At 45.0% G+C, this 14,629-nt stretch overlaps 1 protein-coding gene and 2 non-coding genes across 8 annotated transcripts; all 3 read left to right on the forward strand.

Moving 5' to 3' along the window:
- Nucleotides 1-208: 208 nt before the first annotated feature.
- On the forward strand, nt 209-14,236 carry DKC1 (dyskerin pseudouridine synthase 1). Of its 6 annotated transcripts, none has more exon segments than NM_001260994.1 (15): nt 209-330; nt 2,176-2,243; nt 2,717-2,803; nt 3,182-3,273; nt 3,485-3,669; nt 4,284-4,348; nt 4,544-4,670; nt 5,463-5,593; nt 6,003-6,146; nt 8,037-8,157; nt 10,390-10,508; nt 11,164-11,267; nt 11,765-11,843; nt 12,749-12,886; nt 13,368-14,219. In NM_001260994.1, coding segments are annotated over 15 exon segments (1,545 nt in total). In that variant the 5' UTR covers nt 209-314; the 3' UTR covers nt 13,437-14,219.
- On the forward strand, nt 5,689-5,820 carry LOC114675225 (small nucleolar RNA SNORA36 family). Its single transcript, XR_003726315.1, has one exon. It is a non-coding gene; the product is annotated as a small nucleolar RNA SNORA36 family (small nucleolar RNA).
- Nucleotides 11,565-11,693, forward strand: LOC114675231 (small nucleolar RNA SNORA56). Its single transcript, XR_003726320.1, has one exon. It is a non-coding gene; the product is annotated as a small nucleolar RNA SNORA56 (small nucleolar RNA).
- Nucleotides 14,237-14,629: the final 393 nt, after the last annotated feature.

Consider the following 14,629-nt stretch of genomic DNA (forward strand, 5'->3'; position numbering starts at 1 on the left):
CCAGGCTGCCGGGGCGGGCGGCAGTCGCGCTTCCAGCCTGGGCCAACCGGGCTGGTTGAGGCTCGATGCGCACGCGCGGTCGCGCCCTCCGTACTGGCCAAGCCAACAAATCGCATTGCGCGGACTACCAGCGCGCGCCTCGGATTCCGCCCCCGGGATGGCTCCGCCCCCTCCCGCCCCGCGGCAAGGCACGCACAGGGCGGTGCGCGGGTGGGTGGGTCCTAGCAGCGCGGCCTGACGGGACCGAGGCGGCGGGAGTCTGCGGTCGGTCTCTCAGCTGTGGTCCGGGCTGCACGCACGCGGTGCAGGATAACATGGCGGATGCGGAAGGTAAGGGCTGCAGGCGTCCGGGCCGTGCTAACTCCGGGCGACTCGGGGAGCTGGGGGTGGGGGGATGGTATCGGGGCCCGCGCACGCCTCCTTCTGGTTCCCGCCGGCGTGTCGGCCTCTTCTCCGCCAGGCCTTAAGCCGGCCTTGTCGCTCGGTACTGGCTCCATGGCAAGGGCGCGAGAGTGGAAGCCCCTCGTGGTGACTTAGTATGATGGGGCTCGGCTCTCTCACCTCTCTGGGGTCCGGGTCGCCGTCGAAGGACCTCTGCCGTGCTGCCCACCCTGTGGTGGCGGGGGACGTGGCAGTGTCTGTGCTGCTGCCAGCCCGGACACCGCCGTTACAGCTCCATGCGACTAGGGGGGCAAGGGTAGTGGAAACGGGCCGAGAAGAAAAGGAGCCGAGGGACCTCGGAGCAGGGATAGAGCTCCAAGTTGCAAGAAAATTCTAGAGGCCACAAGCCCGTGGGGACAGTCGAGTGGTCGCTTGTGGAACTTTCCGGCCCGCTGCCTGAGTGCTTCTGTTGGGTATTTAAGCCCTGCCATAGCCACGTGGTGAACCGGAAGGGAAGCAGACACGTGCAGTAGCCTGCAGTCAGTTACCCAGCCATGCGACCCATATATTTGGCCTTACACACTTTGTTTTCTCGCTTACCTACGGATATACGTTCTGAGAAATGGGTCGTTAGGCGATTTCATCATTGTATGAACATCAGAGGACTCTTACACAAACCTTGATGGCATAGGCTACTACACACCTGGGCTGTATATGGTGTAGCGTATGGCTCCTAGGCTACAAACCTGGACAGCATTGTACTGTGCGGAATGCTGTAGGCAGTTGGAACACAGCATCGAGAGTTTGTGTATTTAAACATGTCTAAGCAGAAAAAGGACAGTGAAAATATAGCACAGGGCTGGGCGCGGTGGCTCAGGCCTGTAATCCCAGCACTTTGGCAAGCCCAGGCGGGCGGATCACCTGAGGTCAGGAGTTCAAGACCAGCCTGGCTAACATGGTGAAACCCCGTCTCTACTAAAATTACAAAAAAATTAGGTGGGCGTGGTGGTACACGCCTGTAATCCCAGCTACTTGGGAGGCTGAGGCAGGAGAATTGCTTAAGAACCGGGAGATAGAGCCTGGGGAAAGAGGGTCCCCCCACTCAAAAAAAAAAAAATATATATATATATATATATATATACACATATATATAGTACACAAGGTTATAAGTGGTGCACCGGAGGGCACTTACCATGAATAGAGCTTGCTGGGCTGGAAGTTGCCCTGGCTGAGTCGGTGACTGAATGTGAAGGCCTCAGACTGAAGACTACTGAAGACTTTGTAATCTGTATACCTAGGCTACACTAAATTTATAAAAATATATTTTTCTTCAGAATAAATCAACCTTAGCTTACTGTAACTTCATAAACTTTTTACTTCGACTATTGTAATAGTACTTAGCTTAAAACAAACACATTATTCAGCTGTACATAAATATTTTCTGTTTATATCCTTATAAGTTTTCTATTTAAATATTTTTTAATTTTTTTCTTAAAAAAATTTTTTTTTGTTGTTAACTAAGGCACAAACACACACAACACACACAGTAGCCTTGACCTACACAGGGTCGGGATCATCAAGACATCACTAGGAGATAGGAATTTTTCAGCTCTGTTATAATCTTATAGGGGCCACCGTCACATACGCAGTCTGTCCTTGCAAAACATGTGACATGTAACTGTAATCGTAGACCTAAAATACATTTCCTACCTGACCTAATTTCGGTCTTTATTTTAAACTCTTGTTTCATTTATTCTTGGGGAAAATTCCCGAATCCTGTGTTTGTTTTTTTAGTAATTATTTTGCCAAAGAAACATAAGAAGAAAAAGGAGCGGAAGTCATTGCCAGAAGAAGATGTAGCTGTGAGTAGTAATGTGTTTGACTTCACTTTGACTAAAAAGGTTTACTTAAATAACAAACTAAAAGAAAGAGGTGTTTTTAAAGGTTTCCAAGGAATGGGCCAGCATTGGTGGTCATTGTGTAGATTTGAAAAAGCATTGAAATGAGAGCCCCAGACAGTCCAAGTGTCCTTCAGGCATAGCTTACTAAGTGGTGCCGGCCTTAACCAACTGCTCTCTCTGAATTTCTCTTCTTTATGCCACCCACAGACCCACCATCCCCCTTTCTCTTTAAATGTTTGGACCTATCTTAGTGGCATTTCACTTCCCCTCTGTACTCCTGGTTCATTTCTTCTCTCTCTTTCCCTTGGAGGTCCCAGTGAAAATACATAGGAAGCCTTATTTTCTATTTAAAAGGCATACATTTCCATGGCAGTAATGGAATTGTTCAAAATCGGGTGGGAAGTTTAATAGGTTATGTTTCTGTCCTGTCGAAGGAAATACAACACGCTGAAGAATTTCTTATCAAACCCGAATCCAAAGTTGCTAAGTTGGACACGTCTCAGTGGCCCCTTCTGCTAAAGGTATGTGGTTAAAATCGTGCATCAGGTGAATGCCTGCTTTTATGTTATTTCCAAGTGTCAAGCAATTGATTGAGAATGCTTACTGCTGGTATCCTTGACTTTAGGAAATGCCCACTGATACAGTTTAAAGCAGGATTCCTTAAGGTATCTGAAATGAAGAACCAAGTTTTTAAAAAAATTTGCAGTGCACTTGACACTGTTGTAGAATAAATGTCCCCACAATGTTAAATTGCTAAGTTTGTAAACAGTTCTCAGTTTTTGTACTTAGTCCATCCTGCAGACCTATGCCAGTTTGTGGGCCACATAGTGGTACTGACTCTTTTTTTACATGTGCTCACGACATGGTATTTTGTTTTGTGTTGTGTCGTTGCTTTGTAGAATTTTGATAAGCTGAATGTAAGGACAACACACTATACACCTCTTGCATGTGGTTCAAATCCTCTGAAGAGAGAGATTGGGGACTATATCAGGTAAGTGTTGGGAGGAGGCACTGTGCAAACTTACTTTCTTTTGAAAATGCTTTCACACTAGCTATTCAAGAAGGCAGTGACATGCCAGAATAGCTTTGTCTTGAATATATAACCTGTACCCACAGTGAATTCTTTTTCTTTTAACTCTAGATGTGTTGTTTCATTGGCGCACAGGAGTGGGTTATACATTAATTTTTTTTTTTCATTCTAGGACAGGTTTCATTAATCTTGACAAGCCCTCTAACCCCTCTTCCCATGAGGTGGTAGCCTGGATTCGACGGATACTTAGGGTGGAGAAGACAGGGCACAGTGGTACTCTGGATCCCAAGGTGACTGGTTGTTTAATCGTGTGCATAGAACGAGCCACTCGCTTGGTGAAGTCACAACAGAGTGCAGGTATTTGGGAGAGGGAGGGAAGGACTGGCTAGAGTGGAAAGCTTTCTGTATTTCCCTTCTATGTTTTGTCTGCTGGAAACTATTTCTTCGTTAGGGAAAAAAAAAATCCTAAAGCAGAGATACTGTTGGTTTCTGTGTACCTTCTGTCCCCTGCCAGATCTTGGTGGTCCACCCTTTTTGGAATTCCACATACTAAGCATGTATTCATCAAGCTGACAGGATCCATTTGTAGCCTGGAGGCAGAACTCTGTCCAGGTTCAGCTCTCAGCTTGTCACTCTAGGCTTCTCACTCTGTGCCACTGCTTCTGCCTAAAGTATCCTTCCTTCATTTTTATCTGAGAAAAGCCTGCTTATCTTGCAAGGCTTTTTCCAGGCAGGTTCTACACTGGGTACTCCCAACTGTCCCTGTCAGTACATTGAATTCCCAGTGAGAGAGTATCTTCATTCTTTCCTACATCATCACCATGAAATCTGTCTTCATGCAGATTTTATAGAAACACAAGGTCAAGCTGCCTGCTTTTCCTGTTGTGCAAAATGGGAGTGACTGAGCATATAAGAAATATGAAAAACAGAAAACTCAGTGGCCAAACCTGACTACTCTTGTCATTTTTCAGGCAAAGAGTATGTGGGGATTGTCCGGCTGCACAATGCTATTGAAGGGGGGACCCAGCTTTCTAGGGTAAGTCTGCAATTGTAGGGAGGACACCCTTTGTTGATTTGGATCTCTGAGCCCCTAAACATCTGGAGATGGGTTAGCTGTCCTGGCTGACTCCTTTTGTGCCCTTTTCAGTCAGCTGCCACAGCCAGCCTGGACCAGTGACTGCACATTTACATTCTGATGAGGGTGTTTGTTTTGCTTTGTGTTTGCCCTTAGGCCCTAGAAACTCTGACAGGTGCCCTATTCCAGCGACCCCCACTTATTGCTGCAGTAAAGAGGCAGCTCCGAGTGAGGACCATCTACGAGAGCAAAATGATTGAATACGATCCTGAAAGAAGATTAGGTGGGTCATTAGGTCTGTGAGTGGGTATGAACACATTCTTCAGGATTCTGTTCTCTTGTTAAAAGTAGATGCCCTTGAAGTTGAAGACTTTCTGAAACCTGCGCTACAGCTGGGATATTGTCTGTGGGCAATAGTTTTTATTATCTTTTGTTAAAAAGTGAACAGTGCCTAGTAAAGTGAGATGGCTTTTGTACTTTTTATGATGACTGCTTCTGCTGGAATTGAAATATTTTCATTCTGCATTTGTGTAGTTCGGTGCTTTGTTCAAAGGTGTTTTCAGCAAAGTATGTTTTGCATGTGTTTTTTACTTGTTGCGATTTTGACTGCTTAGAAGTTTCTGTTGTACAAAACATCATTTAAAAGGTTTTTCTGTTGAATCCAGAGTATTCTCCAGATTGAAGCCTACGTGTAAAATGCTACCAAATGGCAAAAAGCAACAATAAACAGTTGGATTGTACTTTTCTTTTAAACATAGCAATACTTAGCAGGGCTGGTCAGATTAAGTTGTCAGAAGTAAATTTAAGACAATGCCTATTTTCCGCCCATCCATGAAACATACCATGCTGAATATACCTGCAACTAAGTGTTAAAAATTCTGTTAATATCAGAATTACAGATCTTTAAATACAACAAATGCTTATATTTTAAGAAGTGGTTGCCCTTGGCATATTGTGTTAGTCATGCCCTCTGTCTGTCACCTCTAGTCTTGATGGCTCAGATGAAGGATAACCATTTCTCAACCAGTGATGTATTTATAGTAGGTGCTGCTTTTCTTTTGTGTGTATATCTTAGGAATCTTTTGGGTGAGTTGTGAGGCCGGCACCTACATTCGGACATTATGTGTGCACCTTGGTTTGTTATTGGGAGTTGGTGGTCAGATGCAGGAGCTTCGGAGGGTTCGTTCTGGAGTCATGAGTGAAAAGGTATGTGTTACGGGGCTAGAAGTTTTAGAGCTTGTTCTTAACATCTGCCAGCCTTTGGTGGCACTCCACTTGCTTCATGTTGTGGGAAAGGCGCTTTCCAAAGTGTTGAGTTCAGTCCAGGGCAGCTTCCCTGTTCTGTTAATTAAACTTTGGGACATTAAAATGGACTAAGGGAGATGATTGGGTAGGAAGTATTATTCTATTCATTTGCCTCCCAGCCTACAAAAATGCCTGCTTGGGATCTAATACTTCAGTGGTTAAAGATGCCTGGAAGAGCCAGGACTGAAGAGGCTGAAGACATAATGAGCTTGGACTAGTAGACAAGTTACATTCAGTTTTAGGAAGTTTGGGATCTGATGGGCCGAGATGCAAAAAAACTGAATTATTTTCATACATGGCTGCTTTTCAGGACCACATGGTGACAATGCACGATGTGCTTGATGCTCAGTGGCTATATGATAACCACAAGGATGAGAGTTACCTGCGGCGAGTTGTTTACCCTTTGGAAAAGTTGTTGACATCTCATAAACGGCTGGTTATGAAAGACAGTGCAGTAAGTTCCGGGTTAGGAGTTTATATTTGGACAGAACATACTCCAAAGATGAGGCTTGCTCTTTTTATTGTTTTCCTTGGGTTTTATTTATTTATTTTTTCAAGTCCAAACCAAGTATACTAATTTAAAGTAAAAGTTTAATGGTAGGAATACTTAAAAATAAGGCACATTAGGCTGGGCACAGTGGCTGATGCCTGTAATCCCAGCACTTTGGCAGGCTAAGACAAGAGGATCACTTGAGCCCAGGAAGGAGTTTGAGACCAGCCTGAGCAACATAGTAAGACCCTGAGGCCGGGCGCGGTGGCTCACGCCTGTAATCCCTGCACTTTGGGAGGCCGAGGCGGGCGGATCACGAGGTCAGTAGATCGAGACCATCCTGGCTAACACGGTGAAACCCCGTCTCTACTAAAATACAAAAAAAAATTAGCCGGGCGCGGTGGCGGGCGCCTGTAGTCCCAGCTACTCCGGAGGCTGAGGCAGGAGAATGGCGCGAACCCGGGAGGCGGAGCTTGCAGTGAGCCGAGATGGTGCCACTGCACTCCAGCCTGGGCGACAGAGTGAAGACTCCGCCTCAAAAAAAAAAAAAAAAAAAACATAGTAAGACCCTGTCGTCACAAAAATAAAAAATAGCCAGGTGTAGTGGCACATGTCTATATTCCCATCTACTTGGGAGGCTGAAGTGGGAGAATCGCTTGAGCCCAGGAGATCAAGGCTGTGAGCTGTGTTTTTATGATGATCAGAGAGTTGGCCTTTTATAAATTAAAGCATACTCTCTTTTCTCTAACTTGAGGGATAAAAATTTCTGGATATTTAAAATGTTTGTAGTTGGTAATTATTTATATTCAAATCTTGTACAGATGTTTGCATATTTTGTATGTATATACGCTGTAATAAATACTGAAAGATGGCACCATAATAGTTGAAAAAACTCAGTCACAAAACAGTGGACAACATAAATGTGATAACCTCTCCTTATCAAACCATTGGCTTCTGGGTGAATGTAAAGGGAGGGTCAAATGTGATCAGCAAAAGAGATCTAGGTGAGTGGAGATGGCATGAGGCAGATGGGTGCCTTGGGCACCATTGAACTTCTGGAGAGGAAGCCTTAAGTTGTACCTACTGATCTATAAATTCTGCACCAAGACTTTTGTGTGATTGGTTCAACCGGCCTCAGTAATCTTGTTTTCAAGTTCTTTAGGAGCCTCTTATTGCCTGGATCTCTAGTAAATCTATTCTTTCTCCTGATAAGGAGGAGAGAGGAGCAGTTAAGGAATGCCAAGGCTATTTTTATGTTTAAAATGAAAATACCGACCAGGTGCAGTGACTCACACTTGTAATCCCAGCACTTTGGGAGGCCAGGCCAGGCAAATTGCTTGAGCTCAGGAGTTTGAGACCAGCCTGGGCAATATGGTGAAACCCTGTCTCTATTAAAAATACAAAAATTAGCTGGGCGTGGTGGCGCATGCCTGTAATCCCAGCTACTTGGGAGGCTGAGGCACGAGAATCACTTGAACTCTGTAGGTGGAGGTTGCAGTGAGCTGAGAACGTGCCACTGCACTCCACCCTGGACGACAGAGGGAGGTTCTGCGGGAAAACAAAAAATAAAAAAATAAAATGAAAATACCTGTGAGTCTCTAGAACCTGAAAACCTGAAAGTCTTCTTTACGACTTTTAAGTCGTGTGTGTAAAGTACAGAGAGTGGTGCCTAGCACAGTGAGGTGGCTGTTGCTCTTCTGAGTCCCTTCATGCCCCTTGCAGCTAGTGGGCTATCAGTGCCATCCCTGTTTCATGGTGTCAGACCCCACCCCCTTGTTGTCTTCCTTTACTCTGGTGTGGGAGTGGGGTGGAAGGCAGCAGCTGGGCCCCTCACACATGGTGCCATCTCTGCAGGTAAATGCTATCTGCTATGGGGCCAAGATCATGCTTCCAGGTGTTCTTCGATATGAGGATGGCATTGAGGTCAATCAGGAGATTGTGGTTATCACCACCAAAGGAGAAGCAATCTGCATGGGTAAGAGGGGATGTTTATTTTTTAAATTGTAAATGTTTGTGGTTACATAGTAGGTGTATATATTTATGGGGTTCATGAGATGTTTTGACACAGGCATGCAATACATAATAATCACATCGTGGAGAATGGGGCGTCCATCTTAAGCATTTCTCCTTTGTGTTACTAACAATCCTATTTTACTGTTAGTTATTTATCTATCACCTTAGTTATTTTAAAATATACACTTAAGCTATTGATTATAGTCACCCTGTGACTATAATCTATCAAATAGTAGGCTATCAAATAGTAGGTCTTACTCGTCTTGTTCATTCATTTGATTTTTTTGTTTTTGTTGTTGGTGTTTTGTTTTTGTTTTTGCTTTTTAAGAAGACAAGAGTCTTGCTCTTTCGCCCAGACTGGAGTGCAGTGACGTGACTTTGGCTCGCTGCAACCTCTGCTTCCCAGGTTCAAGCAATTCTCGTGACTCAGCCTTCCGAGTAGCTAGGATTACAGGTGCACACCATGACACTTGGCTAATTTTTTGTATTTTTAGTAGAAATGGGGTTTTGCCATGTTGGTCAGGCTGGTCTTGAACTCCTGACCTCAGGTGATCTGCCTTTATTTTTTTTTTTTGTACCCATTAACCATCCCTACCTCCCTGCCAGCCTCCAACTACCCTCCCAGTCTCTGGTAACCATTCTTTTACTCTTCTCTGTCCATGAGTTCAATTGTTTCGATTCTTAGCTCCCACAAATAAGTGAGAACATGCAATGTTTGTCATTCTATGCCTGACTGATTACACTTAACATGATCTTCAGTTCCATCCATGTTGTTGGAAATGACAGGATCTCTTTTTTTTTTTAAGGCTGAATAGTATTCCATCGTGTATATGTACCACATTTTCTTTATCCATTTATCTGTTGATGGGCACCTCGGTTGCTTCCAAATCTTGGCTATTGTGATCTCTTTGATAACACTAATTTCCTTTATTTGGGGTATATACCCAGCAGTGGGATTGCTGGATCCTATGGTAGCTCAGTTTAGTTTTTCGAGGAACCTCCTAACTGTTCTCCATAGTGGTTGTATCAATTTACCTTCCCACCAACAATGTACAAAGGTTCCCTTTTCTCCACATCCTTTCCAGCATTTGTCATTGTCTGTCTTTTGGATATAAACCATTTTAACTGGAGTGAAATGATATTTCATTGTAGTTTTGATTTGCATTTCTCTGGTGATCAGCGTTGAGCACCTTTTCATATGCCTGTTTGCCATTTATTTATCTTCTTTTGAGAAGTGTCTATTCAAATATTTTGCCTGTTTTTTGATTGGATTATTAGATTTTTTTCCTATAGCGCCGAGTTCGTTATATATTCTGGTTTTAAATCCCTTGTCAGATGGGTAGTTTGCGGATATTTTGTCCCGTTCTTATGCATATGGATATCTAGTTTTCCCAGCACCATTTATTGAAGAGACTGGTTTTTACCCAGTGTATGTTGTTGGTACCTTTGTCAAAAATGAGTTCAATGTGGCTGTGTGGATTTGTTTCTGGGTTCCCTATTCTGTTCCATTGGTTTATGTGCCTGTTTTTATGCCAGTACCATACTATTGTGGTTACTGTAGCTCTATAGTATAATGTGAAGTGAGGTAATGTGATTCCTCTAGGTTTGTTCTTTTTGCTTAGGATCACTTTGGCTAGTTTGAGTCTTTTGTGGTTCCATGTAAAGTACCAGTGTTTTTTAACTTGTGAAAGCTTAGCTACTGTTGGATTGTCTCTTAAGACTTTAAATGCTCTGCACCCTCTTAGCGAATGAACCTTAGAGCTATTCATTTAATGGGTCCAATATGTACCAGAAGTAAGCATGTCATCAGGATTCCTTAGCTCTGTGAGCAGGCAGGCCAGCCATGGCCTATGGACAGCAGCAGAAAAGGAATCCTTAAAACTTCAAAGGTTCTGTGGCCGCAAAGGGAGTGTGCATGCCATTCCTATAGATGTCTTGAGCTGCAAGCCTGTTATGTGTATTGTTAGGTGCTTTGGTTAGGTGTTTTTTAACTTGAGAAGTTTAACATCATTTCAGAAGCCTCCTTCTCATAATGGGGGATTTCTTCCATATGCATATCCTGAGCAAAGGAAACCCCAATTAAAGTAGTAGAGCTCAGAGTTTTAAAAGTGGCATACAACAGTAGAGTTGGGGCTCATCAATTATCAATTCTTTCCCCCTTCAAATAATTCTTTTCTTTATTCAATGCCTGTAGCTATTGCGTTAATGACCACAGCGGTCATCTCTACCTGCGATCATGGTATAGTAGCAAAGATCAAGAGAGTGATCATGGAGAGAGACACTTACCCTCGGAAGTGGGGTTTAGGTCCAAAGGTAAGTGGTACTGGGTTGCGTGCTCTGCCAGGTTCTTTTGTTTGGCATTGTTGAATACTTGGGCAGCTATTGGTGTATTTCACCACCACAGCCTTGTATTGTGCTGGGCTCTGGATTGTTGATGAGTGGAAACAGGCCCTGTCTTGGGCCTTAGAGATTTCAGTCTGAGGGGAAACAGTTGGGCATTACTTACGTAATCACACAGTGGAATGGCAAATTTCATTCATGTTAGTGGCTACCAAGAAGTGCAGAGAGGTGGCTGTCACCTGGAGTGTCCACAGTGCTCAAGGAGTCTGGGCAAGAGATCATCTGTTAAGCCACACCAGTGTGAAGAGTGGATTAGGTGTTGATGAAGTGAAGAGGGGAGGGGAGAGTTCAGGGCAGTGGGAGGCAGCAAGCAGCATGTGCAAAGGCAAAAGAGTAGAGTGGCTGTGGTGGGGACATATGTCTGCAGAGGCTCTCACTAATAAGCTTTGTGACCTTCAACAAGTCCTGTGTGTGTTGGAGTTAGTGGGCGAATTCTGAATGCTCTGGAGAGGAGTTTGAGGCCCTGCTGAGAATACACCAGGGAGGAACCTTGTTCTATTCTTTGCAGTCACCATGCCCGCTTCCGCATTGACACCATTCTAATGTTGACACCTTGATGTTCCACCAGGCAAGTCAGAAGAAGCTGATGATCAAGCAGGGTCTTCTGGACAAGTACGGGAAGCCCACAGAGAGTACGCCTGCCACCTGGAAGCAGGAGTATGTTGACTACAGGTGAGGGCAGGATGTTTCAGAGCCAGGGGTGGGTAGAGACAGCACACATGCTGCCTTGATGCAGGAGTACGTCAACAACAGGTGAGGATGGGAGGGTAGAGAGTGCCCACTTGCCATTTGGATGCAGGAGTACATAGACGACAGGTGAGGGACAGGTGAGCACGGAGGTTGTAGAGCCCAGGGGAGGGGGAGTCACTTGGTTTGGGGCAAACTTGCTAAATGCAGGACCACAGGAACCAGCTCTTTGGCTCCCATGAAGTCTTGGCTGCCCAGGCCAGTTAGGGGTGTGGGCCTGCACGGCAGACAGTTACCCCTTTCTAGTCTGGCTCGTGGGACTCTAGAGGGAGTCAGTCTGCAACAGTAAGTGGTGAGTTCTTCTGTCCAGCGTCAGTATTTTGATGGTGGTTTGAGACTTGCCAGATAACACTACATAACATCAGTACTGCCCTGGAAAGCCATTCAGTGAATTTGACCTATTGCTACCTCTTCTCTTTCAGTGAGACTGCCAAAAAAGAGGTGGTTGCTGAAGTGGTAAAAGCCCCGCAGGTAGTTGCCGAAGCAGCAAAAACTGCGAAGGTGAGTGGCATATGCTGTAATCAGTTTGGAATGTGCTTAGGGAGATAATCCTAAGAGGCACTGGCATTCGTCTTACTTTGTGACTGTCTGCAGTCTAGCCATATACCCTGGCGAGTGCATACACAGGTAATGCTGCCTTATACCCTGGGGTGCTTGTTTGGGCTCTGCAGGCTCCTCTGATTTGTATTCCCTGTCGTATCTGCTGGGAGGAGGAATGTGGGCTCAGGAATCAGATCGGCCTCGACTCCTACCTCAGCTATGGCAGCAACACAGGGATAGAATGGGTGCTGGTGTGTGTGTCATTCTGGCCCCCGCCCTGGGTCAAATGGTAGGACACATGTGTTGAAATCAGAGGCCATGGCTGTTGGACACTCGAGGCCATACGAAATTCAGCAGAGAACAGAATTGCATTTTAACTCGGCACCACCTGGTGTTGAAAGAGTCAGTCAAGCATGGGGTGGCAACTCCACCCCATGTTGCTGCTGGCATTAGCGCACAGAATGACAGGTCTGTACTCAGAAACGGGGGGCGGTACTGAGTATCCTGCACAAGGCTGTGTGGGAGGAGCTTCTGACTTGTCAGATGTGAATTCCTGCTTTGCCTGCTTTCTGTGAGAGGTCCTTGCAGTCGTGAAAGAAACAGCTTCTCTGGGCCTTTCCATCCCCAAGCCCCATGCTGCTGCTGTGCTGCTCCTCTCTGCCTGCCTCAAGGCTTCTTGGATTTGGGGGATGAGACTGTCTTCAAATCCTCAGTAAACTAAAGCCCTGTCCGGGTTTGTAGTCACAAAACGTCCTGTTGGATTCAGTTGGGATCTTTCTCGGTGCCTCACTACCTTTTGACTCACTGAACCTTTCTTGTCCGTTATTGCCCAATATCTAACACTTAACCAATTGCTTTCATCTCAGCGGAAGCGAGAGAGTGAGAGTGAAAGTGACGAGACCCCTCCAGCAGCTCCTCAGTTGATCAAGAAGGAAAAGAAGAAGAGTAAGAAGGACAAGAAGGCCAAGGCTGGTCTGGAGAGCGGGGCCGAGCCTGGAGATGGGGTGTGTGGAGATATGTTCAGGTTCCTTGGGCTGGCTTAGTCCCTCCATGGGGAAAGAATTACCCAGGTGGTACCAGCTTTGTTACTCTTCTTGGAGGAGCTGTGGCCTGGGGGTGGCATGCGACTGAGTGCCTTTAGTGCTTCCCCATGTTCCTGGACTGCTTTTGCCCTCCCTGTGGAATGGACAGATAGAGGTACTCGGCATCTACCACTTACACTTACAGCTCTATTGATGGTGGGGTGGAGAGGATGTGTAGGATGGTGATCTGAATGTTTCTACTTCCAAAAGTAGACCACTAGGGTGTCACTGAAAGGTTCGCAGAACTTTGTGTCACATGTAGTATTTAACCCAAAATATCCTTACAGGTCCTGAAAAAAGGCTTGCTTGACTGTGGACCTTTACCAGATTTCCTTCTGGGAGAGTGATAGCTTTGTTAGTGGATCCCATGGTATCTATAAGCTTTCATTCTCTTTCTTTCTAGGACAGTGATACCACCAAGAAGAAGAAGAAGAAGAAGAAAGCAAAAGAGGTAGAATTGGTTTCTGAGTAGTGAAGGCCACTTGAAGCATTGTGTCCAGCTGGAGGAGAAACTAAAGCCTTATTAAGAAAACATGTTATAGATCCTTTTGTTGCTGAGAGAGTGGAACATAGGTCCTAGACAGGGTGAAGAGTTCCGGCACATTTTAGCTGCTACTTTGAGACCTCGGTGATGTTACCTGGTGTGGTCATCCCATCTTGTCCTGTTTTAAGGATATGGGTGATGAAAGAGGCAGAGTTTATCCCAATGACTTCTCGGTTTGAGCCTCACCTTCAGACCCAGTAACTGTCCGCAGCTGTCTGCTAGTGGTTGTCTTAACATCATAGTCCTAGTTTGCATTTTTTTATCCCCTCTGTTTATAAGGTTTGTAAAACAAAACAAAACAAAAAACTAAGTCTGCTCAGTGAAATGGTGTAGAACCGTAAATAAGTGATAGAAGAGTGTCACTGAATTTTGTCTCTGAATTCAGTATAACTGAGTTTTGTCCATGCTGGTGTCTGATGGGCCTGGTAGTTTTCCATCTTGTTCTGGCCTAGAGGTCAGTCCTTTGCACTTCCTCAAAGCTTCTGTACAGTGTTCACCTAAATCCATCTGACTACTTGTTCCTGTGCCGTCTTGTTTTAGGCCTCGTTTACTTTTAAAGAATGAAATTGTTCATTGCTGGGAGAAGAATGTTGTAATTTTTACTTATTAAAGTCAATTTGTTAAGTTTTTAATGTATTCCTGTTGGGTTTTCTTGTTGGTGATCTCATGCTAGCAGAGCAAAAATTGTAAAATATTTTGATTAAAAATCTAGGGACCTTTATGTTCTATTTGAAGTGTGATGCTTTTATGTTTTCTGGTTTTTACATTTTCGTTCTGTATCTTACACAGTTCACCTTGGGCCCTGTCATCTGATGTGAGTACTCAGAGGCAGTGATTACCACAAAACCAGTGATCTGTAGAAGAACAGAGGAGAGGGTTGATGTATTTATACATAGTGGGCCTGGCAGGAGGGAGGCAGGGTGAGTCGGGAGAAGGAAGCTGAAAGTTAGGGACATTCAGGAATCTGAAGGCCTTGGTGACAGATTAGTGGAAGAAAGGTCTAGGGTTGCTTCCAATTTGGTATTAAGAGCCAAGAAAGAGGCCGGGTGTGGTGGCTTACACCTGTAATCCCATCAACTTTGGGAGGCTGAGGCGGGCAGATCACCTGAGGTCAGGAGTTT

This window comes from Macaca mulatta, chromosome X (genome assembly GCF_049350105.2).
Source record: "Macaca mulatta isolate MMU2019108-1 chromosome X, T2T-MMU8v2.0, whole genome shotgun sequence".
Lineage (NCBI taxonomy): Eukaryota > Metazoa > Chordata > Mammalia > Primates > Cercopithecidae > Macaca > Macaca mulatta.